This window comes from Lathamus discolor, chromosome W (genome assembly GCF_037157495.1).
Source record: "Lathamus discolor isolate bLatDis1 chromosome W, bLatDis1.hap1, whole genome shotgun sequence".
In the NCBI taxonomy this organism is placed as follows: Eukaryota; Metazoa; Chordata; class Aves; order Psittaciformes; family Psittacidae; genus Lathamus; species Lathamus discolor.
The window spans coordinates 29,103,930-29,128,634 of record NC_088908.1 but is presented as its reverse complement, the minus strand read 5'-3'; the positions used below and the strand labels follow the sequence as shown (position 1 = coordinate 29,128,634).

Sequence of the window (24,705 nt, the reverse complement as noted above, 5' to 3'; positions counted from 1 at the left end):
TTTTTCTTTTTTTAAAAATATACATATCCTCTGGAAATTCCTACTAAACCAGTGGCTGATTTTACTCTAAAACCAACACATTTTTATTGATAGATGCAAACAACTTTAAGAACAGATTTTTGAGCAGGAGAGAAAAGGCTGTTAGGAAATTCGAAGGTGTTAAAGGTGTTTCACATCACATGAGATACAGTACCTACAAATCTTTCCTAGCATAAGCTTAAAAGCTGGGACCCACTTGGAGGCTTAGTTCCTGTGACATCTCAGGTTAAGTGTTACACCACTAAAATTCCTCCTTGAACAATCTGTGGAGTTGTGATTAGTAATAATGTGAACCAATCAATTTTTCATGGCTGATGTTCAAAGGAAATTTCAAGAGGAAGAAAAAATCTGCTTTGTGATAGACTAAGACCAAGTGAAACTGCAGACAGAATTGGACAGTATCACACTCTGGCTTTTCTTGAAGTGGGAGTTATATATGGCATCCATTTGCAGAGCAGGTCTGTGAGAGGACAGTGAAAATAAACTATAGCCTGTTTTCCAAGGAGAAGAAAACTATGTCCTATGAAATATATAGTTTGGTCACATGAATGGGACCCAAACATGAAATCTACACAGCCTATAATCCCTTCAATCTGAGCTAGGAAACATGAAACAAACATAGCACAAGAATAAAACTAAGCTACTTATTAAAGGCTTATGGTGTTTCTCCTCCTCCTCCCTATTCCCTTTTCAAAATCATCTTCCTTCTGTCTGTGCTCATCTCATCTGCACTCTTCTCTCACTTCAGACAGTGGCTTTTTTCTTTTCTGGTTTTGTTTTTCAATACATTCAAAGCTCTAACACAAGACAGAAGCGTTTGGAGCAGCGAAAGAAAGGGAGATAGATTAGCTCTGGCTGCAGTTAACAACCACTGCAATGAGCCAGACAAAGAGGCCATGCCAGGAAGAGGAGGGAGCACCTGTGACAAACTACCTTTGGAGCTCTTCAAAGGCTGCTGGGCTGAATGCTCACGCTCATCACACAGCTTAAATCCCAGGACTGGACTTATAAAAGCAGAGGGGGAAAATGATTCCCTCTGAGTTTTGCAGGATTTGCACTTTTAGGTGAGCAGCACAGTGTGCTGGGCTGGAGATCAGGGTGCCAGACAGGTGAAGGCTGTCAGAGCAGTCACTTGCTGCTACACACAGATTTATTTGCCCCAAACCCCTTTTTTAGGGGAAAGCCAGAATATTGGCCAACCATAATAATTAAATAATCCCCAAACACTGTGACTGTGACTTTGGGCCATTGTTGCTATTTGCCTGCCAACATAATAGATTTTACTTCCCTTGGAATCACCTTTCACCAAAATGAAAATCTGCCCATATGCAGCACAAACAATCCAAAACATATTAGCAACCCAGGGTAACTCTGATAAACATGACATAAAAGGATCCACTTGGGATATTCAGAGCATGCCACTGACATATCGTGAAATGCACAGAAGGCAGGGGAAGCTCCAGTGGGTGCTTGTGTTCAGAAAGCTGTCAGTCTTAACAGCAAGAGATTGGAAGCCCAGAGCCCTCTGTTTTTAGAGGACAATAAAGACTCAAAGAGCAACTATATGAAAACAGCTTGTTTCTCCAGAATGAGCAGCTTGCCAAGATCAAAAATCTTTCAGGTAACTCCTTTGCTAGCAGAAAATAATAAGATGGCCAAGGCCCCCAGATGCATACCTGTCGTGGTTTAAGCCCAGCAGGTAACTCAGAACCACACAGCTGTTCCCTCACTCCCCCCATTCTTTCTCCCCCAGCTCCCAGAGGGATGGGGAGGAGAATCAAAAGAATATAACCCCACGTGTTGAGATAAGAACAGTCCAGTAACTTTGGTATAATGCAAAAACACTACTGCTACCATCAATAATAATACTGACAAAGGAAATAACAAGGAAAGAGAATACAAGCACTAACTACCTGCCGCCGACGGATACCCAGCCCGACCTGAGCAGTGATCTAGCCCTTCTGGGTAACTGCCCCCAGTTTATATACCAGGCATGATGTGCTGTGGTATGGAATACCCCTTTGGCCAGTTTGGGTCAGGTATCCTGTCTCTGCTTCCTCCCAACTTCCCCTCCTCCCTGGCAGAGCATGAGACTGAGAAAGGCCTTAGTCAGCGTAAACATTACTTAGCGACAACTGAAAACATCGGTGTTATCAGCGCTGTTCCCAGGCTGAAAGTCAAAACCACAGCACTGCACCAGCTACTCAGAAGGGGGAAAATGACTGCTACTGCTGAACCCAGAAGAGTATCCACCCTTTATTCCATACCATTCACGTCATGCTCAGATCTCACATTTTAAAAAATATACCATCTCTCTTGTCTCATATACACACACACACACACACACACACACACAGATATCATTCCTTAGTGCATGCACGAATCCCTATAAAGCTGCTGAGTTCATCCAGTCCATGATGTCAGGCTCCATTTCTTGTAAAAGTCTTTCAGAGCAGGAGAGACGGTGTGCAATGTTTGATTGTTGCCTGCTGATGACACCGCCTAACTCTTCTGGTCTCTGCTGAGCTAATCTGGTTTCCTCAAAGATCATTCTATGTTGGAGTGATGGTCGGAGGGAAGTCAGGGCCAGTCACTGGTGACCTGAAGACATATAGTTGGTGGGCTATAAAAGTGCTACATAGCAGCCAACAGCATATAATTGAGTTCATTGGCAGTTTTCCCCTAAAATCAAATCCCCTTGAGGTACACATCGGACTTCCCCATCTTCCCGCATTACCCACCAAGTATATCCGGGTCCCTGAACAAAAGCAATCCCACGAGTGGGTTTGCCTTTACCTGAAGCAGGAATAACCCAGACTGTCTACAACAGCAAATTCTTTATGTGCACCACAGGAACTTTATCCCCTTCTACAGTACGTAAAAGTTCTGACAGGGCTGGACGAGCCCCGTTAGCAGATCCTCTGGTATTGACTGGCAAGGTGGCTTTTGGTAAATGAATATCCCAATGTTTGAAAGTACCACCACTCATTTCTCTCAGTGTGGTTTTTAACAGCCCATTGTACCATTCAATTTTCCCAGAGGCTGGTACATGGTGGGGGATGTGATATACCCACTCAATGCCATGCCCTTTGGCCCAAATGTCTATAAGGCTATTCCAGAAATGAGTCCCATTGACTGACTCAATTTTTTCTGAGGTGCCTTGTCACCACAAAATCTGTTTCTCAGGGCCCAGGATAGTGTTCCAGGCATTGGTGTGGGGCACAGCATATGTTTCCAGCCATCCGGTGGTTGCTTTACCATGGTAAACAACTGGTGCATGCCTTGGCGGGTTGGTGGGAGTGTGATATAGTCAATCTTCCAGGCCTCCCCATATTTATACTTCATCCAACATCCTCCATACCGAAGAGGCTTTAATTGTTTGGCTGGTTTAACTACAGCACATGCTTCACAGTCATGAATAACCTGGGCAATAGTGTCCATTCTTAAGTCCACCCCTCGATCACAAGCACATCTATATGTTGCATCTCTGCCCTGATGGCCTGAAATGTCATGGGCCCACCCGGCCAAAAATGATTCACCCGTATGTTACCAATCTAAGTCCATCTGAGCCGCTTGAATCTTAGCAGCTTTATCCACTTGTTGGTTGTCCTGGTGTTCCTCAATGGCCCGACTCTTGGGTACATGTGCATCTACATGGCGGACCTTCACCACCAGGTTCTGCACCCTGGCAGCAATATCTTGCCACAGTGCAGCAGCCCAGATGAGTTTACCTCTGTATTGCCAGTTGCTCTGCTTCCACTGAGCAACCACCCCCACAGGGCATTTGCCATCATCCATGAGTCAGTATAAAACACTGGCCACTTTTCTCGTTCACCAATGCCCAAGGCCCGCTGGATGGCTTTCACCTTGGTAAATTGACTCAATTCATCCTCTCCTTCAGCAACTTGTCATCGGGGACTCCATACAGCTGTCTTCCATCTCCGATGCTTTCCCACAATACAGCAGGACCCATCAGTAAACAAGGCATATTGCTTTTCAGTTTCTGACAGTTTATTATATGGTGGGGCCTCTTCAGCATGCATCACTTCCTCTTCTGGTGGGTTATAGCTGGCCACAGATCCTCTGTATCCCCGACTCCAAAAGCCGAGGGGGCAGCCTCGAGTCTCCCCTGGAGCTTTCTGCCAGAGGCTCCAGGTAGGACCATTCTCCCCGGCTATGGTGTAGAGTACACAATTTACATATGGCCCAGACAGGACTGGTCCAAGGGCTACTGCATGATCTATCTCTCATTTAATTTGTTCAAAGGCTTGTTGTTGCTTAGGCCCCATTTAAAATCATTCTTCTTCCGGGTCACATGATAGAGAGGGCTTACAATCGAACTGTAATTTGGGATGTGCATTCTCCAGAACCCCACTGCAATGGAGACATTGCTGTTATGTTGTTGATCACATCTGTGGGGATCTGTCTGCGTCCATCTTGCCATTTTATTCCCAGAAATTGAATCTCCTGTGCAGGTCCCTTGACTTTAGTCTGTTTTAAAGATTAGGATTATTTTCCTCCCTTTCTCAAAAACTTCTTCCTCACTATCACCCCGCACGATAATGTCTTCAATGTATTGCAAGTGTTCTGGAGCTTGCCCCTTTTCCAGTGCAGTCTGGATCAGTCCATGGCAGATGGTAGGGCTGTGTTTCCACCCCTGGGCAGTTGGTTCCAAGTGTACTGGAAGCCCCTCCAAGTAAAAGTGGTTTAAACAAAAGTCATCCATAAATCACACAGTCGCTCTCTCACTCCCTACCTTCTTGCCCTTCCCCTACTCCCAGAGGGACGGAGAGGAGAATCGAAAAGAATGCAACTCCCACGGGTTGAGATAAGAACAGTTTAGTAACTAAGGTATAACACAAATCACTCCTGCTACCACCAATAATAATAATGCTAAAGGAAATAACAAGGGGAAAGAATACAATACCTCACCACCCGCCAACCGATAACTCGCCCCTTCAAAAGATTGGCAAACATCAAAAGGTTGGCATCAGCCCATCTCACAATTGTATTAAGGTTCCTCTGGATGGCATTCCTTCCCTCCAGTGTATCAACCAAACCACACAGCTTGGTGTCATCGGCAAACTTGCTGAGAGTGCACCTAATCTCACTGTCCATGTCACTGATGAAGATGTTGAACAAGACCAGTCCTAACACTGATCCCTGAGGGACACCACTCGGTACTGGTCTGCAGCTGGACACTGAGCCATTTACCACAACTCTTTGCATGAAGCCATCCAGCCAATTCTTTATCCACCGAGTGGTCCATCCATCAAATTGATATCTCTCCAATTTAGAGAGAAGGATGTTGTGTGGGACAGTGTCAAATGCTTTGCACAAGTCCAGGTAGATGACATCAACTGCTCTACCCCTGCCCATCAGTTCTGTTGCCCCATCATAGAAGGCCACCAAATTGGTCAGGCAGGATTTCCCCTTAGTGAAGCCATGCTGGCTGTCACCAAGCACCTTGTTGTTTTTCATGTGACTTAGCATGCCTTCCAGGAGAATCTGCTCCAAGACTTTGCCAGGCACAGAGGTGAGACTGAGTGCTATGTAGTTCCCTGGGTCATCCAATTTCCCCTTCTTGAAAATGGGGTTATATTACCCTTTTTCCCTTTTTCCTTTTTTGTACTGTCTTTTTCCCTTTAAAGTTGCTGGATAGTGTTGAGCAGGGCTCTGTATGCGTAGGCCAAACCCTAGCACACTGCCGTGATTTGTCCCTCTCTGGTATGACCAGGATGACAACACACCTCATTTAAGTGTTTTACTAGCGTTTCCGGATTTTGCACTTGTTCAGTAATGGAGTTCCAAAGCACTGGAGGGGCCCACTGGCCTACATATTTGCTCGTACTATCTCCCACACCCTGCCACTCATGACTGTCCAGCCTTGGGGAAAATCTCTTGGTCCTCCTATATCATCATCTAACCCTAGACAAGACCCAAACCCAACTTTAGAGATCAGACGAAATGGCTGTGGGAAAAAAACACTCTGTATGTGTGCCGACATGGTGATCCCCATCACAGTCAGCAGGCAGGTCTCAAGGGTACCCAAAGGCCATTCAAAACCTTCAGAACTCTCAAATGATACTGGAAATAGTATGGTGGCAGAGCTGGGAGCATAAGGGAACGTCTCCTTCATAGGTTGACCACCCGAGGAGGAAACAAAAGATGTGCAATTGCTAAACACTTCCATTATATACCTCCCAAAGTATAGAGGTGATGACCACGCTGGGAACATAAGCCAGATCAGTTTCATGATCAATGAGTCTTTTGTATTACAAGTCATTACCATAAAGTACAGTGAAACAAGAACCTTATCCCAAGCCCCCCAGCCGATAAACTCTAAAACAGTAGATACCATCTTTAAGGTACGACATGCTGAAACTCTGAGATCAAGAGCAACAACTTTGAGAGCCAATAAATCAGCATTGTGACAAGTGACTATTAATCCAAAACAATGATTGCTTATCACAAATACGATTAGACACACTCTGGTCAGATCTGTAGTTATCTTACCAATAATAATAATGATAAGGGAAATAACAAGGAAAGAGAATACAACCACTCACCACCTGCCGACCAATACCCAGCCTGATCTGAGCGGTGATCTAGCCCTTCCAGGGAACTCCCCCCAGTTTATATACTGGCCATGACATGCTGTGGTATGGAATATCCCTTTGTCTAGTTTGGATCAGGGGTCTTGTCTCTGCTTCCTCCTGGCTTCCCCTCCTCCCTGGCACAGCATAAGTCTGAGAAAGTCCTCAGTCGGAGTAATCATTACTTAGCAACAACTGAAAACATTGGTGTTATCAGTGTTGTTCCCAGGCTGAAAGTCAAAAACAGAGCACTGCAGCAGCTACTAAGAAGGAGAAAAATGCTACTGCTGAACCCAGGACAGTATCTTATCCCTTTTTTCCCTTGTTCTAGGCCCAACTCCTCTGAATTGTAAGATACAATTCACTCAGGGCTACAGGGCAGGCTGAGAAAAAGCCCCATTGGACCCCATGTCATAGAAGGCATAAACCTGCTCTCTGCAAAACTGTGCGGTATCTTTTCATGTTCAGCCACTTTTGAGCAGGAGTTGCTTGTTTTTCCAAAAGAAGAAAAGGTAGAAGCGTAGAAAGGCCCTAGAAAGGCCCTGCCCTGGCTGCTGAGAACAGAAAAGGGTCCTTTTAGATGTGCAAACACCTGGACCCCTCTCTGGGGTCTGTGGGACCAGGGTAGAGTTGGCTTCTTGGGCAAACTTACATTTGCTGTTTCCTGATGCTATCACACCATCTATGAGCAGTGGAGGCCTGTTCCAGTCCAAGGAAGAGGACACACAGCCCCTTTTACTGCAAATGTCCCTAACCACAGTTGTGCTGTTCAAGCACAAGTTTGGCTGTACAAGAAATTCTCTAATACATGGAAACATTAACATGCAAGTAGGTGCTAGACAGCACTAAGCAGCTCTCAGAACCTCTAATTTAATGTGATGAACCGAAAGATTTCACAGCTAGAGGTTGGGCAGAGAAGTGACTCAGAGCAGCCCTGTGGAGAAGGATTTAGTGGTGTTGGCTTATGAGAAAATGAACATGAGCAGCAGCATGAGCTCTCAGCCCAGAAAGCCAACCGTATTCTGGGCTGCATCAAAAGGAGCATGACCAGCAGGTCAAAGGAGGTGATTCTTCCCCTCCACTCTGCTCTTGTGAGACCCCACTTGGAGTACTATGTGCAGTTCTGGTGTCCTCAACATAAGAAAGACTGTTGGAGCAAGTCCAGAGGAGCGCTGTGTAGGAGTTAGGTGAACAATAAAATGTCCTCTGCTGAAGGTACTGTTAAGAATCCTTATTTGCTAGACTTTCAATAATTAAAATCTGCCCAAATAAATTATTCCCTGCTGTCCTAAGTTAATTATGCAAAAAAGATATTGTTGGTGACTCTCTTGTTTTGATGATGATATTGAGTCTGACACCTGAAAGCCATTGTTCAAGAAGAATTTGAGCATGCAAGGAATAAGCATCACAACAGCATTACCTTGCTTTTTTGTTAATAACTACCAGCCCTTCTACAACGCTTTTCTGTCACTGGTTTAGGAGTTTAAAAATCAACACTCAAAACCTTTACCTGTATTTTAAAGATAAGGAAACTGAGGCACAAAAAGAAACAACTTATCTAAAACCTCACAGCAAGCCAGTGGCAGAATAAGGAGCAGAACTCAGTTCTGCATTAATGCTTTCAGGTCTGAAGAAAATCAAGGGATGAATAGGAATGAAAGGGAACCCAGATCAGTGGCTCTGTCTTAGAAACCATCCTGTATTCTCATAGGTTGTGACTTCTCAAGCAGATTGTGGATTCTGGCAAGGCAATCTGAGGAGAGTTGCACCAATTCTGTAGTATCACCAAAGAAAAGAGTTGCAGAACATGCCAGTAGAAAGAAAACATTAATTATAAAACTTTTCTAAAGGCAGAAGAGGCTAGGCTAGGCTAGGCCAGGAAAAAAAACACCCAACAAACAGAAAAACAACAAAAAAACGCTACCACCAAAACCAACAACCCCCCCCCCCCCCAAAAAAAAAACCAAAAAACCCCACAACCCAATCCCATAAAATTAGCTTTCAAGGAACTTCCTGCTCAAGAATGTAATAGGAACAGTATCTTAGATTCATCTGTCCTGTCTACAGTTCTGAGTGTGTGGATGTTATGGATGTATTTGCAAGCCAGCCCTGCAGTGATTTAAAGAATTGTGTTACAGATTGGTACTATATATCTTGAAAAAAATTGAAACCTGGGACAAAACTTTCACAAAATCCTCCATTGCTTAAAAATAATTAATGTAGATACATAACAGTTTTCCCCAAAGGCATACTGCAACTCAGTAGCAGAGCTGTCTGTCAAAGTCAACAGAGTTGTTTGGGGGTTGTTTTACTACACTTCCATTACAAGCTTCCATTCTGCAGTCCACCTTTTGTTTTCTCCTTTTAATTTATTTATCCAGGAGAAAAACAAGCTTTTCCTGAAGAACTTTTTATTTTATATTTCTCTTCAAGATATTCAGAGGATTTGCTTCCCGGGAAACCCTGGAGCCATCATTTTGTAAAGGCTATTTGAGCATTTGTTCATTAATATAGGTCTGCTGAATCAAAGCAACTGGTTGACAGAGCCTCCACTCTAATACAAGTAAATCCAAACAAGTCATAAAACTTCTACAAACATGTAAAGGAAAAACACCTAAGTGGAAGACAAGATGCTGACCTCATCCAACTCCTGCTGAAGCTAGGGGAGCAGCACTGCACAGGCACTGAGCCTAGCACAGGCCTGTCTTTTTCTAGAGATAAGTTGACTTTTTTTTTTTGGTGGGCAAGAACAAAACAGAAACCATTGGCAACAACATCTCATCTTCTGTAATATGCCTGAGGCTCACTGTACAAATAAGCTTTCCATTTTCATCTTCCTAATGCTATTTTTAGAACATACTGGCAGTGCCAGATGTCTCTTTCAAAGGCTGGACTCTTCAGAGCTGGAGTTAAGATTTATAACCATATGCTTGCTGGCCACAGATGTTGAAGACGACAGGTTTGTGGGAAAAGCCCCCATTGTTAATGTTTGATGACATTGTTCAAAACCCTGTTTAGAATAGTTACTCACAGCATCTTGAGTATTTCAACATAACAGCCAAGGATCCTGTCTGCCTGGGCACTCAGCTCAATGCTCATGGTGCTGCAGGTAGGACTGACCATCAAGCAGTCAATCAGGTTGGGCTCACTGTCATTGCCAACGTTGGCTATCATCTTCTGATTAGCTGTGTTGTTGTACTCCACTTCCACGTGAATTTCATTTGAAGTGACAATAACTGGTTTGAGACAGGATTCAGTCAAGATGGCCTCTTGAGAGACCAGGTCAGGACTTGTGTGAAGAAGGCGGAGTGGCAGATTAGGCTTTCGGTCACATTGCTGCTGGCAGCCATTCCTGATTTCCTTCAAGCTCGGTGAATTGTCTCGACTGAATTTAAAATATAAACAAATAATTTCAATAGACAGACATAGCAGCAGAGAGCAGGAGAGAGAGTTCAACACTGAGAAGCCAAGATCTTTTGCAATTTCACACTGCATTTCACCCCAGCCCACTGAATTGCTTTCTTCCATGTAATTGAATTACTGAAATAAATTAAAAATATTAAAAGGGTCCAATAGGAGTGTTCTGCAGCTCCTGTTCTACAAAGATTCAAGCTTTTCATTACTGTAATTGACATGCCAGTTTAGTATAAAGGTGAACTTTCCCATCCAAATTGTGCAAAGCTGTAACAGAATCCATGTCCAAGTATGTATCTGTCTACAGTACATGCCCAGACATTTGTCTGCAGCCTTTGCGTATGGAATTTTTGTTAGACTTTAAGCAGCCCCTGTCCATGCTCTACAGTAAGGAAAGTCAGATAGGCATAAACAAACTGAAAACATAGCAGAGGGGAACCCTCAGTGTCTACTGGAAACTGGCTTGTGTGTCAAGACCTGTGGCATCTATTTTGTGGTAAGTCAAGAATCAAATTTTCCATAATAATGGAGAGAGCACTGTGAAACCAGCTCACGTTCAAAGCTGTAGATACACAGGGATTTACGCACCACCCCTCCTTCAAGATCTCACCTTTCCCTTTGCTTTAGGTGTAACATACACTTCATGTGCCAGAAAGGGAGCAAACTGGACACTGCTCTGGGTAGTGCTTACTTCACAAAGACTCTTACTGCGCACTTTCATCTGCTGTTGGCCTGAAAAGGATGGTTATGGCTACAGTCTGCCTTAGAGAAATATCTCAACAGTGGTCAAGATCAGCATGCTGGTCTGTTGAACAGCTGGCTGTTGAACTTCATCCTGGAAGTTACTGCAGCTTGCAGTAACTGCTGAGCTCCTTGCAGCACCAGCACTGCCCCCATTTTCAAGCATGAGAGCTAAAGATGTGCAATAAAAGATTGTCATGCTCACTGTCCCAAAACATACTGCAGTGAGTACAAGTGAATGAAGGTTCAGCATCTTTCAGGTTTTCAAGCACAGAGCTTGAAATATAATCACATATCTCCAAAAACATGTACATGATTGACCAGAACTCCCACATGTAGCACTAGCAATGAAAAGGCATGCTCTCACATACCCACACCCGTGCTCACACTGATCTTGTTTACAGATGCCATGTGTTTGGAAGTAACATGCAGTCAACTGGGAATTCATACTGACCTGTTGATAAATTCCTCGTAACATGAATAAATGGCTGCTAAGCAGACAGCTACAATATTTGGCAGGACTCTGGGATGGGGGCATTGTCCAGTTGGACCATGCATGCTGAAAAACAAAACCCAAGGTGAAATAATTGTAAAGATTTCTGTGGGCAAAAGCAGTCAGACAGAATGGGATGCCGGAACTGGATAGACTGCCTTGGGAAACTTCAGAAGGGCCATAACAGAGTTATTTTAACCCTGTAAATCCCTACCCAATGGCCTTGTTTATGAAATGTATCTCTACAGTCCTCCCCAAAATTTCACCATGACTGAGCATTATGTGGTCTCAAGTTAATGAGAATCTCTTTGGAGAGGCTCTGAGTCTAAATGCATAAAAAGAATGTACACACAGCCAAGTTCATTTGCTTCCAGTCTGTAACTAGGCAGAAAACACCAGCCATATTTTGAGATTTAGTTTTAAAATAAAAAATAAAATAATAAAAAAGAAACTTCAGCAACACTGCCTCATGGACTCTTCTAATTTATTTGCTGTTTTCCAGTACCAAAAAGCACCAACTACTCTTAACAGCAAGAAAAGAGATGAGCAGGGCTGTGAGAAGTAACAGTGTCATGGTTTAAGCCCAGCATGTAAATAGGACTGGAAATATACCATAAATTAAATGTAACTAACCTATGAATAAAATTCTTCACCACTTCCATTCCAGTATTCAGCTCATTCAAAGCCATAATATACTCCTGAGTAAACAGCCGCAACAGAGGGCACTTCCCAAAATCCTGTCCAAAAAGTAGAGACTCAGTGAAGATAGTGAAACATGGCTGCAATGGACATCAAAACTGTGGGTTTTCAAAAGAAATAAACTCAAACACAACCAAATTCACTTTGTATTATGCTGACAGCTTCAAGAGCACAGTATCACTCCATGCTGAAGTAACATTCTTCCCACTAATAATGGCATGCTTGCCAATTCTCCTCTTTCCCCCATACCCACCTTGAAAAAAAGACACGTTTAATGAAACAAAACAAAACCCCATCTGCACTTACATTTCTTTTATACACTTCACTTTACACCTTTATTTTGAAATGAATTTTTTATTGTCTTGAAGATTTGTTTATACTCATAACACCAAGCTTTTTTGAAATGCAACTAAAAAATAATTTTTTACTTCAATTTTTTACATTCTATCTATTCTGGATTTTGAGAAAATGTTTCTGACATGCAATCAATAAGCGAACAAGTATAAAACTAGAGACCATTTCTTTCTCCAGGGGTTTTATTCCAGCTGCAATGTGAATTTGACAGGTGAGCTCACTTTCTTCAAATCCTCAAGTCGGAAAAGCACCTGCTAACTAAAATCCTGCATCTCCTCATATCACCTGATATTTTTAGATGTAAAAGTAGAATCTGCTGTCTGCTGAGTGTTCCAGCACATTTCTTCACATTTACACAGGTGTAACCTTATTATACAGGTGTTACTGAACTACAAAGATAAATTTAAAGTGGTGAACAAGGCCCACTGAGGATAAACAAGCCCTCCCAGTTATCCCTCAAGCAGCTGGCTGTGGAAGAAGAGTCATCCTGAAAAAATAAATGGCAACCGAAATATAAAGAAATGCCACAAGGGGTAACAAACTGGAGGTCTGTAAAAGAGAGGATACACTCCCAAATCACTGAAATCTTGTTACTTATTTTGGTTTCAGGCACTTCTATAGCACGACCTATGTAAACATCTCAAAGATTTCACAGCTACAGAAAATTACCAAAAATGCCTAGGCAGAACCACATCTTCAAGTCTAAGTGTCACTCTTTGCTAGCACTGAATGGCTACCTGGTAAGTTCATCCAGCAAAGGGACTGTGAGTGATTCCACAGTTGGTATTGCAATTAAAATCATCCGTTGTGGTTTAAGCCCAGCTGATAACTCAGAACCATGCAGCCACTCGCTCACTCCTCCCTCTTCTTACCCCCTGCCCCCAGAGGGATGGGGAGGAGAATCAAAAGAATGTAAAACCCATGGGTTGAGATAAGAACAGTCCAGTAACTAAGGTATAATACAAAACTTCTACTACTACCACCAATAATAATAATGATAAGGGAAATAATGAGGGGAGAGAATATAAAACTAAAAGGGGAAAAGGAAAAAAAAAACAATGAACAAGTGATGCACAGTGCAATTGCTCACCACCCGCTGACCGATACCCAGCCCGACCTGAGCAGCGATCTGGGCCTTCTGGGTGACTCCCCCTAGTTTATATACTGAGCATGACGTGTTGTAGTATAGAATACCCCTTTGGATAGTTTGGGTCAGGTGTCCTGTCTCTGCTTCCTCCCAGCTTCCCCTCCTGCCTGGCAGAGCATGAGACTGAAAAGTCCTTGATTGGAGTAAGCATTTCTTAGTAACAACTAAAAACATCGGTGTGTTGTCAGCTTTGTTCTCAAACTAAAGCCAAAACACATCACTGCACCAGCTACTAAGGAGAAAAATAACTTACAGCTGAACCCAGGACAAACTTCTCCAAGCTGACCAAGTTCCTGTAACATGTGCACTCACCATGTTGTGTTTGAGAATCCTCTGTACCGCTGGTGTGAACACTTCTATCACAACTGTGGACCGCGGGCGCTCTCGGCAGTGCTGTAATGAGTAACAAGTCATTTTGTGAGCTGCGGAAATCATGAAAAGGGGTCTCGGGCTTCGTACCTCATGCATGGATTACCCCAAAATTAACAAGATAGTGATATGTGTTATACCTTAGTTACTGGGCTGTTCTTATCTCAACCCGTGGGAGTTACATTCTCCTGATTCTCCTCCCCATCCCTCCGGAAGTGGGGAGGGTCGGGGGGGGGGGGGGGGGGGGGGGGGTGAGTGGACAAGCTGTGTGGATCGGTTTAAACCACAACAGTTCGTTTTTGGCACCCAACGTGGGGCACAGCGTATCTTTCAAGCCATCCAGTGGTTGCTTCCACCATAGTAAGCACATGGCGCTTGCCTTGGCGGGTTGGTGGGAGTGTGATATAGTCAATCTGCCAGGCCTCCCCATATTTGTACTTCAGCCATCGTCCTCCATACCAGAGAGGCTTTAACTGTTTGGCTTGTTTAATTGCAGCACGTTTCACACTCATGAATAACCTGGGCAATAGTGTCCATTGTTAAGTCCACCCCTCGATCACAAGCACATCTATATGTTGCATCTCTGCCCTGATGGCCTGAAGTGTCATGGGCCCACCAGGCCAAAAATAATTCACCTTTATGTTGCCAGTCTAAGTCCATCTGAGCCACTTCAATCTTAGCAGCTTTATCCACTTGTTGCTTGTTCTGGTGTTCCTCAATGGCCCGACTCTTGGGTACATGTGCATCTACATGGCGTACCTTCACCACCAGGTTCTGCACCCGGGCAGCGATATCTTGCCACAGTGAAGCAGCCCAGATGGGTTTACCTCTGTGTTGCCAATTGCTTTGCTTCCATTGCTGCTACCACCCCCACAGGGCATTTGCCACCATCCATGAGTCAGTGTAGAGATAAAGTACTGGCCACTTTTCTCGTTCAGCAATGTCCAGGGCCAGCTGGATGGCTTTCACCTTGGCAAACTGACTCGATTCGCCCTCTCCTTCAGCTGTTTCTGCAACTTGTCGCCGAGGACTCCATACAGCTGCCTTCCATCTCCGATGCTTTCCCACAATACAGCAGGACCCATCAGTAAACAAGGCATACTGTTTTTCACTTTCTGACAGTTTGTTATATGGTGGAGCCTCTTCAGCACGCATCACTTCCTCCTCTGGTGACATTCCAAAATCTTTGCCCTCTGGCCAGTCCATGATGACTTCTAGAATGCCTGGATGACTGGGATTTACTATTCGAGCTTGTTGTGTAATTAGTGCAGCCCATTTACTCCATGTAGCATCAGTTGCATGATGTGTAGAGGAAACCCTGCCTTTGAATATCCAGCCCAGTACGGGCAACCGGGGTGCCAGGAGGAACAGTGCTTCAGTGCCAATCACTTCCGAAGCAGCTCGAACCCCTTCATAGTCTGCCAGTATCTCTTTCTCAGTTGGGGTATAGCTGGCCTCAGATCCTTTGTACCCCCGGCTCCAAAAACCAAGGGGTCGACCTCGAGTCTCCCCTGGAGCTTTCTGCCAAAGGCTCCAGGTAGGACCAAAGAACTGTCGTGGTTTAAACCGATCCACACAGCTTGTCCAGTCACCCCCCCCCCCCCCCCAACCCTCCCCACTCCTGGAGGGATGGGGAGGAGAATCAGGAGAATGTAACTCCCACGGGTTGAGATAAGAACAGCCCAGTAACTAAGGTATAACACAAATCACTACTGCTACCACCAATGATAATATTGATAAGAGAAAATAACAAGAGAATACGATACCACCGCCGAACGAGTTCGACCCCCCCGAAGAGAGAGAGAGTGTGCCCTTCCGGGTAACTCCCAGTTACCTCCATGGGCGTGATGTGCTGTGGTATGGAATACCTCTTTGGCTAGTTTGGGTCAGGTGTCCTGTCTCTGCTTCCTCCCAGCCTCCCCTCGACCCCAGCAGAGCATGAGACTCACATAGTCCTTGGCCAGAATAAACATTACTTAGCAACAATTAAAAATAATCGGTGTTATCAGCTCTCTGCCCAGGCTGGAAGTCAAAACACAGAGCTTGCACCAGTTACTAAGAAGGAGCAAAACGGCTCCTTGTAAACCCAGGACAATGGGTCATCATGACTATGCAGTCTGATGCATGAAGAATACAGATCTATTTATCATAATGGTGCTGTTAACTATTTGCTTGTTGACCAAAACCTGAAAACAATTTGGGCATGAGGTAAGGCACTATAGGAAAATAAACAACAACCACCCCCTCAAAGAACTACATTCATAGACAGTTGTTTCAGAAAGCAAAGCTGTTCTGATACCTTGCAGAAGAATTCACAGAGGTCAGGAGGAGGATTGTTGCTTTCCAGCAAAGGTGCTGTTGCCTTTAAAAAGAAAGAAAGAGAGAGAACAATTTAGAGGATTGCAACTGGAGCAATCATCTTGCAGGGAAATATTTTGATTGAGGGAAAAAAAAGCAGCTCACTTTTAAAAAGGAATGACAAAAGCACCAATAGAGAAATTAGAGATAGGCTGTGTGTTTATTTTACATGTGTGTTTATTTTACATGTAAGCTCAAGCACACCTTTGCTATGCATCCTTTGTGAAATTTTGCCTTTAACTGTATCAGTGTAAATATATAACACACAACAAAAGAAGCACAATTTTTATAATGGTTTAAATAAAAACAGGAGCAGGCGAATTGTTTCAGGATGTAATACAGCAAGGATGAATCAGACTCCCTGTTTCAGTTACAACATCTCCCCAAAAGAAAAAAAAACAACACACACACATCCTTACATCCTTTCTCATAGCAGCCTTCCAGTATCTGAAGGGGGCCTATAGGGATGCTGGGGAGGGTCTTTTCGTCAGGGACTGTAGTGACAGGACAAGGGGTAACGGGTTAAAACTTAAACAGGGGAAGTTTAGATTGGATATAAGGAGGAAATTCTTTCCTGTTAGGGTGGTGAGGCACTGGAATCGGTTGCCCAGGGGGGTTGTGAGTGCTCCATCCCTGGCAGTGTTCAAGGCCAGGTTGGGCGAAGCCTTGGGTGGGATGTTTTAGTGTGAGGTGTCCCTGTCCATGGCAGGGGGGTTGGAACTAGATGATCTTTAGGTCCTTTCCAACCCTAACTATTCTATGATTCTATGATTCTATGAAAGAGTTCAAGCTCTTTTTGTGAGAAATAAGTCACTACAAGTACCACAGCACTGTTCTTACTTTGGTGGACCCTATTTATCAAAATCAAGCATCTAACTTTGTGCAAGTTGAGATCAACCATTCCTTCTCTGTTGCTACGCAAACCAATGTGCTTACGCTCAGTAAATACATTAGAGGTCATACCTGCCACTGAGGGTGTAATGAACTTATGTGGTTGTTATTTCCTTGGTAAATTAGAAAATGGAACTAGAATAATGTATTCTCTCTATGTGATACTGCCTTCTGGCTTTTCAAGTCTTGAGCTAAAGGGATTCCCAATACCCATTTAAAAATAAGACTCTAAATACAGTGGCTAGGACACCGTATTAAGCAAGTGAAGACCAGATATTTTATTTGAATGACATCAGGAGTTTTACTAAGGCAGCCTGCTTTGTGTTTTTGCCCTCCTTGTCTCCTTAAGAAGGCCACCTAGTCCAACTTTCCTGCTCACAACAGGGCCACCTTGCATCTTTTATTAAAAAATCCTTCCCCCAAAACAAGTAGTTGTATCTGAGGCCTGAATTGCCCTTGGCACTAGGGTAAAACAAAAGCTGCAGCAGATCTCAAAGAGAAGTAAATACCACTTCAGAAACTTATCTCAGTGGCTGATTCTAGCTAAAATGGTATATCAAGAAGCAGTCACACCTACTGGCAGCTACATGCCACCTTGTCATTTTGCAGAAAGTGTCAAAGGGATGTGATAAGATCAGGTGGTGGTGAGGTTCTACATTAGATTACTGGGTAAATCTGGAAATTGCCAGTGACTGAAATTAAATTACAGTGATGGGGAACCAAGTTCCACCTTTTTGATAAATTGTTGAGATTTTATATTTTGTTGCACAAAGTGATGCCATTTGATTCACTTATTTCTATGTCTAAATAAATGCAAACTACAGAAAAGAAAAAAGTCGAGGAAGATATTTTTATAAATCAAGTAAGCAGGGGGTTAAACTGCAATGACACATACACATATCCACACTTACAAAAACAATCACTTGCTCACATACCATCAGCGATGGAGACATTCTGTATATGGTAGCATTAGCCCCTCAGAAAGCTACTAAACCTAAGGGTTTTATAGGGCACATCTGGAGATGATGTTTTTTGACTATTTCAAGTAGATATATAGATGTGAACATTGCACTGTGTAGCCCAGTAAGGAGGCCATTAACCCTCAACGTGCTGTTCTTGACAAGGAAATGTTATTGTTACTCATCTATGAAACAAGAAAAGAGAAATGACAAAACCACACAAATTCCAGTAGAACAAATGAGTGTGATCCTGCTTAAGTTCACCAGCATTGGTGGAAATGTTTTCATATTTGCCTGCTTCACTAGGGCAGAGGCAAGCATTAACCGAAGTATTAACAAACAATACAGATTTGTCCTTGGATTTTGTCAGAAAGATACTCACCACAATAATGTTCTCATGGTCTTGAGTGCTTAAGTTGTTCTGAAAGAGTTGAATAGAAGAAATGACTGAGCAAAGAGTACTCTCAGTTGGCACATCAGCATACACAGTCCTTTTGGCTGACACCAGATACAAGCAGAAAAGCTCAGGACTGCAACTGCTTATTTTCATAATAAAAATCATTGCCTTGAAATCATTCTCTTAAAGAAGGTGGTATACTCTCTGATATGAGGCCTTGTGCAAGCTTCCATTTCTCCCTCAGCACATTCAGATCCAAGTCACTCCAGCCATGAAAGCTGAGCGTACAAACACCAGGATGCCAGAGTAGGTCTCAATCATTTGGAAAACTGAAGCCAGCAATACATTTCTCAAAAATGTTTTCTTACAACAGGCTGTATTTTTGTGTGTGTGTTTTATTTTTTTTTGGTGTTTTTGTTTTGTTTCTTTCTACAAAAATTAATAATAGGATTGTTGTGTTATATACCACTTGTTGTCAAACTAACTGCTGCAGTTTTTCTGAAATTTTTTCTTCAATCATAGAACCAGTGAAAGCCAATAAATTTACTGGAAGTCACCTATGCTGCCACCTGAATAAAAGAGATTACTTTTAGCTTTCTCAGCAGCATGATCCATTCAGAGGTTATAGAGTTGTGAGTTGCTAAGATCTTTGCCTACTGCAAGAAAAGCAGCTAGCAACATTTTTGCTATCACAAATCTTCATACATCAGAACTGACATGAAAAACCTGCTTGGCATTACATTTTCTGTCCATGAAAAGTTAATTATTTCAAATAGATGCCATAAAAGGAGGATAGATACTGCTGAACCTTTGAAGAACAACTTTTTTTTTTTTTTGACAGAACTGATAATAATAACTGCATAATAAATTTATTGGTATATACATTGTTGCTACAAGAATTATCAGTCATGGAAACAAAGCCAATGGAAGTCCAAGGGAGGTTTGTCACTGACTTGAAATAAGACATGAAACAGACCCATGATAAATTTATCACAAACAATCAACAAAAACAAACAAAAAGCCTCAAGAGAAATGTGTTTTGTTTTGTTTCTAGAAATCTACCTAATAAGTGTCAAATTCTCCTTCTCCCCAGCAATTACAAATTCCACTCAAGTCAGCAGAAGTCAGGAGCAGACTCAAAGGCAGAATTTTGAAAGCCCAAGTTAAAATAAAACCCACCACAAACTTTTAATTGTTTGTCTCTCATCTAAATGGACAGTGTCTTGCAGGAGCACTACTGAGGTCATACCTCTGAGAACAGCTTTGAGACAATCTCCAGTGGTGCTTGGTGAATGGAGTCATCCTGAAGCGGAGATGTCAGCGCCATGTCCACCAGTGTCCTGATCTCCTTCAACACCACCTCCCAGCGGCTAGGGTTACCAAGTACCTTCTTGTACTTGTAAATCTTCTTCTGCAAGAAAAATGAAAGTGTCATGCTGACACCACCATGAACCCCTTGAAACAAGTGAGTGAAAATGTGCTTCCTACATGCAACTGCCAAGTGGACTGCTTTGTATTTTGAGTTTTGCTTTTCTGTTTGCTGAAAAGCTGTACTTGAAACATTTAAATGTGTCCTAGGTTCAGCAGTTGCAGTCATTTTTCTCCTTCTTAGTAGCTGTTGCAGTGCTGTGGTTTTGACTTTCAGCCTGGGAACAACACTGGTAACACCGATGTTTTCAGTTGTTGCTAAGTAATGTTTACTCTGACCAAGGACTTTTTGAGTCTCATGCTCTGCCAAGGAGGAGGGGAAGTCAGGAGGAAGCAGAGACAGGACACCTGACCCAAACTAACCAAAGGGGTATTCCATACCAATGCACGTCATGCCCAGTATATAAACTGGGGGCAGTTACCCGGAAGGGTTAGATCACTGCTCGGGTCAGGCTGGGTATCGGTCGGCATGTGGTGAGCGGTTGTATTCTCTTCCCTTGTTATTTCCCTTATCATTATCATTATCAGTGGTAGCAGCAGTGGTTTCTTTTATACCCTAGTTATCGGACTGTTCTTATCTCAACCCATGGGAGCTACAATCTTTCAGTCCTCCTCCCCATCCCTCTGGGAACAGGGGGAGGAAGGGGGGGGGAGGTGGGCAGTGAGAGAGCAGCTGCATGGTTGTGAGTTACCGGCTGGGCTTAAACCACAACAGTTCTTTGTGGCACCCAACGTGGGGCATGAAGGGTTGAGATAACGACAGATCTGAAAAGAGTGTGTCTAATCGTATTTGTGACAAACTTTCATTGTTTCAGATTGTCACTCATCACAATGCTGATTTATTGGCTCTCAAAGTTGTTGCTCTTGATCTCAGAGTTTCAGCATGTCGTACCTTACTTACAGCCTGTATTTGCTGGCTTAGTGTTTATTGGCTGGGAGACTTGGGCTAAGGTTCTTGTTTCTCTGTACTTTGTGGTAATGACTTGTAATACAAAAGACTCATTGATCATGAAACTGATCTGGCTTGCATTCCCAGTGTGGTCATCACCTCTATACTTTGGGAGTTATATAATGGAAGTATTTAGCTATTATACATTTTTTTTCCCCTCCTTGGGCAGTCAACCTATGAAGGAGACATTCCCTTACATTTTCAGCTCCCCCAACAGACTATTTAGAGCATCATTTGAGAGTTCTGAAGGTTTTGAATGGCCTTTGGGTACTCTTGAGATTACTTAGTTGTTTACTCTGACCAAGGACTTTCTGAGTCTCATGCTCTGCCAGGGAGGAGGGGAAGCCAGGAGGAAGCAGAGACAGGACTCCTGACCCAAACTAGCCAAAGAGGTATTCCATAACACAGCATGTCATGACCGGTATATAAACTGGGGGGGAGTTACCCAGAAGGGCTAGATCGACAAAATAGAAACCACGACAAAATGAAAAAGAAAACCTCATATGTCTATACCAATTTCTTCTGTGGAAGCAATAAAAACCTGATTTCCTTTTTTTCAATTTAAGTTTAAAACTCCAGAGCATCTTTCTTTCCATCATCTCCTCTTGCAAGCACCTTATTCTCATGCTAATAAGAGGTACCTGTTATTACAGGGGGAGAGGCCATCAAAGCATCATTCTATAGACACTTTATTCTACACTGCTAATTGACGAATTCGCATTCAGAATTAATTAAAATCAATAGCATCAAAGTGCAAAGTCCCAGTAAACACACAGTCTTTTTGTTCTGTCTTGAAAGATCCTGAAAAGTCACACTGTCATCCTCTAGTTGTAACAGAAACTAACTTATAAAGTCTCCAAGTCTTCCATGCAACAGCATTTCCACTCTCAAGAAAAACATTCCCAGCTGCGTAATCCCACATGTCCCAGTTCTCTGCATGCCCCTGCATTATATATGGACATGCCCAAAGCTATTTCATCAATTGCCCCATCCACAGACCAGCAGAAGACAATTCTTACCTCCTCAGCAGCCATGTTACCGCAAATGACTGGAGCAGAGGCTGCTTTGTATTATAAATAATATTCTTTAGAGAAAACCCACCCTCCCAAATCCCCAGAGGTGGCTTGATGCAACTCTGTAAGTTCAAGGAAACAATGATGAGTGTTAGAAGGCCTCTCCCCAAAACAGTCCAAAGGGTGCACTGGAACCAGGAGGGGCTTGCTAAGGCAAGCAGCACTGGAGCGGCACTGGATGTAGCGCTTGGACCCGGAGATAGCAGGGAAGGAGCTCTGCTGCACGAGGAGGGTGACTGCCAGGACCACAGCACTTGGTTTGGTTCATATGCCCTTCCACTCATCTCTGTGTGTGAATTTAGTCCTCTGGTCAAAGGGATGTCAAGAAGTTTGGATAGATATTCAGGTTTATTAAATAACACAGGCTGGCACTTCTTTTTTTACTTTAAAACATCAGTGTTTTGCACTAAAAAATGGGTCTTTCATTCCTAGGCAGCATTTCCAGGAAAATCACAAAAACTGCCCATGTCGTGAAGCTTGCAGATTCAGCTGCACACATTTTAGGCTTTCAATTGCCAGTGTGATAAAGGCAGAGAACTTTGCGAAGGGCCAGCCTTCTCTATTTTGTTTTGGAGCTTTGCTGCTATATGGTATTTCCTCCTTCATTCGCAAAGGGCAGCCCTGCAGGAATCATCTGAACAGGCTGGCTCTCTGCTTATCAGCTGCTTCTTTCCCACCATGGCAGCATATTTAATGCTCAACAGAAAAAATAGTCACTGCTATACCCTATCTGAAACACAAGAGAAGAGAACAATACAGAAAAATAAAGATTTCAGATGCCTTGGGTTTGTCAATGTTGTTAGAGGGGGGAGAAGAGGGTGGCACTGGGCTGACATGTAAAAGGCTAATAAAGCAATCCAATTATCTTTTAAATTAAATTCACGCAAGAACAAAAGCACACTGGCAAGTAGTTTACACTTTCAGTGCATTTTAAGCTACTGTAATGCTAAAGGAACATGAAAACACATACTGCAGAAACTATCAAATGTGTTTGGAATTTCAGAAGTGAGCAAATGCCACCAGCATCGCTTCTACCATAATCAGATTTCTTAGAATCTTTAGGAAACTCGAATCAGAGTTGAATTTCTATTATTCGTATAGCGCCTTTTTTTAGGGTCTTTCTGTTAGACCTACCCCAGCACTAAGTAAAATCTAAACTTCAAAGCCAACCAGCCAGCTTTGTAACTTGAAGCAACTTTTTTCTTACTAATTGAGGACACTAAACAAAGCTAGCTCAACAGATAGATTTTCCACATTGAAATCTACTCCTTGGTTCTGTATGTCGTGGTTTAAACAAAGTCAGCCATAAACCATATAGCCTGTCCACTCACTCCCCCCCCCCCCTTCTTGCCCTCCCCCTGCTCCTGGAGGGACGGAGAGGAGAATCGAAAAGAATGCAACTCCCACAGGTTCAGATAAGAACAGTTTAGTAACTAAGGTATAACACAAACCACTACTGCTACCACCAATAATAATAATGCTAAAGGAAATAACAAGGGAAGAGAATACAACACCTCAACACCAGCCGACCAATAACTCGCCCCACTCCCCCCAGCCGAGCACCGACCAATAACTCCTCCAACCCTGCAGTCCTAGCCCTTCCAGGTAACTCTCCGTTACCTCCTGGGGATGACGTGCTGTGTTATGGAATACCTCTTTGGCTAGTTTGGGTCAGGTGTCCTGTCTCTGCTTCCCCCTGGCTTTCCCTCCTCCCTGGCAGAGCATGAGGCTCAGAAAGTCCTTGGCCAGACCAAACATTCGAGCAGCAACTGAAAACATCGGCGTTATCAGCACTGTTCCCAGGCCAAAAGATCAAAACACAGCACTGCACTAGTTCCTAAGAAGGAGAAAAATGACTGCTACTGCTAAACCCAGGACACTGTAATATGAAGAAATCAAATTCAAAGCAGAATTCTAAACTGGATAAGAAGTGGGGGCTGGCAGAGCACAAGAGCTGGAGAACTGGGTTATTACAACACTGCTTGCTCTGGGCTGCCCCTTGCTGCTGAAGGAAACCCTCTTGCCCAACAGGATGCTGCTCAGACAACCCTACCACAAATATCTTTCTTCAGCTGTCAAATCCACTCTTTCTTGGGGGGAGGGAGGAGTAAGGGAGGTTTCCTTTCCCTTTTAGACATGTCCATTAAAAATTAAAGTTATGATGATGATGATGTACATAAAGGACAGCAGGAGCTGTACTCCCTGCTACATAAGAGAGACCTAAACAAGCTGCTGCTCAGACCAGGCAGACAGTGACTCCAAGGGAGCATCAGGGGACAGCTACCTTAGCAGACATGCTGACCCCACCAAAAAATAAAAATCCAAACTTATCAGTCATCATGTTTTCAGCACAAATGGTTGTGCTGCACTGATGTACTAAGTTGCAATCTGCAAACGACATTATGGAAGTCTGGAATGATGGTGGGAAAGCAGCAGAAAATAAATAAATAGAGGAGCCATCCCCAAGAGGGTTGAACTCTGCTATCCTGAACCTTTGCCCATGTTTTTCTCATCATCAAAAACGCTGCTGGTTTTCTCATCAGAATGCTTTTCACTGTTGAGCACCTTGCTTAAAGCTTCAATTAATGCTTGAAACCTATCAGTCAGTTACAGAAGCAATTTGCTGTGCATCAGCAAGCACCTAGCCAACACCAAGCCATGTGCTTTATTCTACCTGTGCTGATTCCAGAGCAAGAAGAAACAATAATTACTCACAAGCTTAAAAGCAAAGCTGCCTGGTAAAGACCCATATCTGAAAACAGGCATGTCAACATGTGTGAGGAGTTCATTCCCCCTGG

At 43.3% G+C, this 24,705-nt stretch overlaps 1 protein-coding gene across 8 annotated transcripts in view; it reads right to left on the bottom strand.

Moving 5' to 3' along the window:
- Window positions 1–24,705, bottom strand: part of LOC136004242 (C-Maf-inducing protein-like) — a 236,563-nt gene that overhangs the window by 24,991 nt on the left and 186,867 nt on the right. For 7 of the 8 annotated variants that reach the window (XM_065660551.1, XM_065660550.1, XM_065660552.1 and 4 more), the window contains 7 exons: window positions 19,707–19,868; window positions 18,443–18,481; window positions 16,152–16,214; window positions 13,796–13,876; window positions 11,917–12,020; window positions 11,245–11,349; window positions 9,667–10,020 (listed from right to left, as the gene is read on the bottom strand). In XM_065660551.1, the coding sequence (XP_065516623.1) occupies window positions 9,667–10,020; window positions 11,245–11,349; window positions 11,917–12,020; window positions 13,796–13,876; window positions 16,152–16,214; window positions 18,443–18,481; window positions 19,707–19,868 (908 nt within the window). Of the gene's footprint in view, window positions 1–9,666; window positions 10,021–11,244; window positions 11,350–11,916; window positions 12,021–13,795; window positions 13,877–16,151; window positions 16,215–18,442; window positions 18,482–19,706; window positions 19,869–19,945; window positions 20,076–24,705 lie in introns of those variants that run through there. The other variant, XM_065660558.1, reaches the window with a different exon arrangement.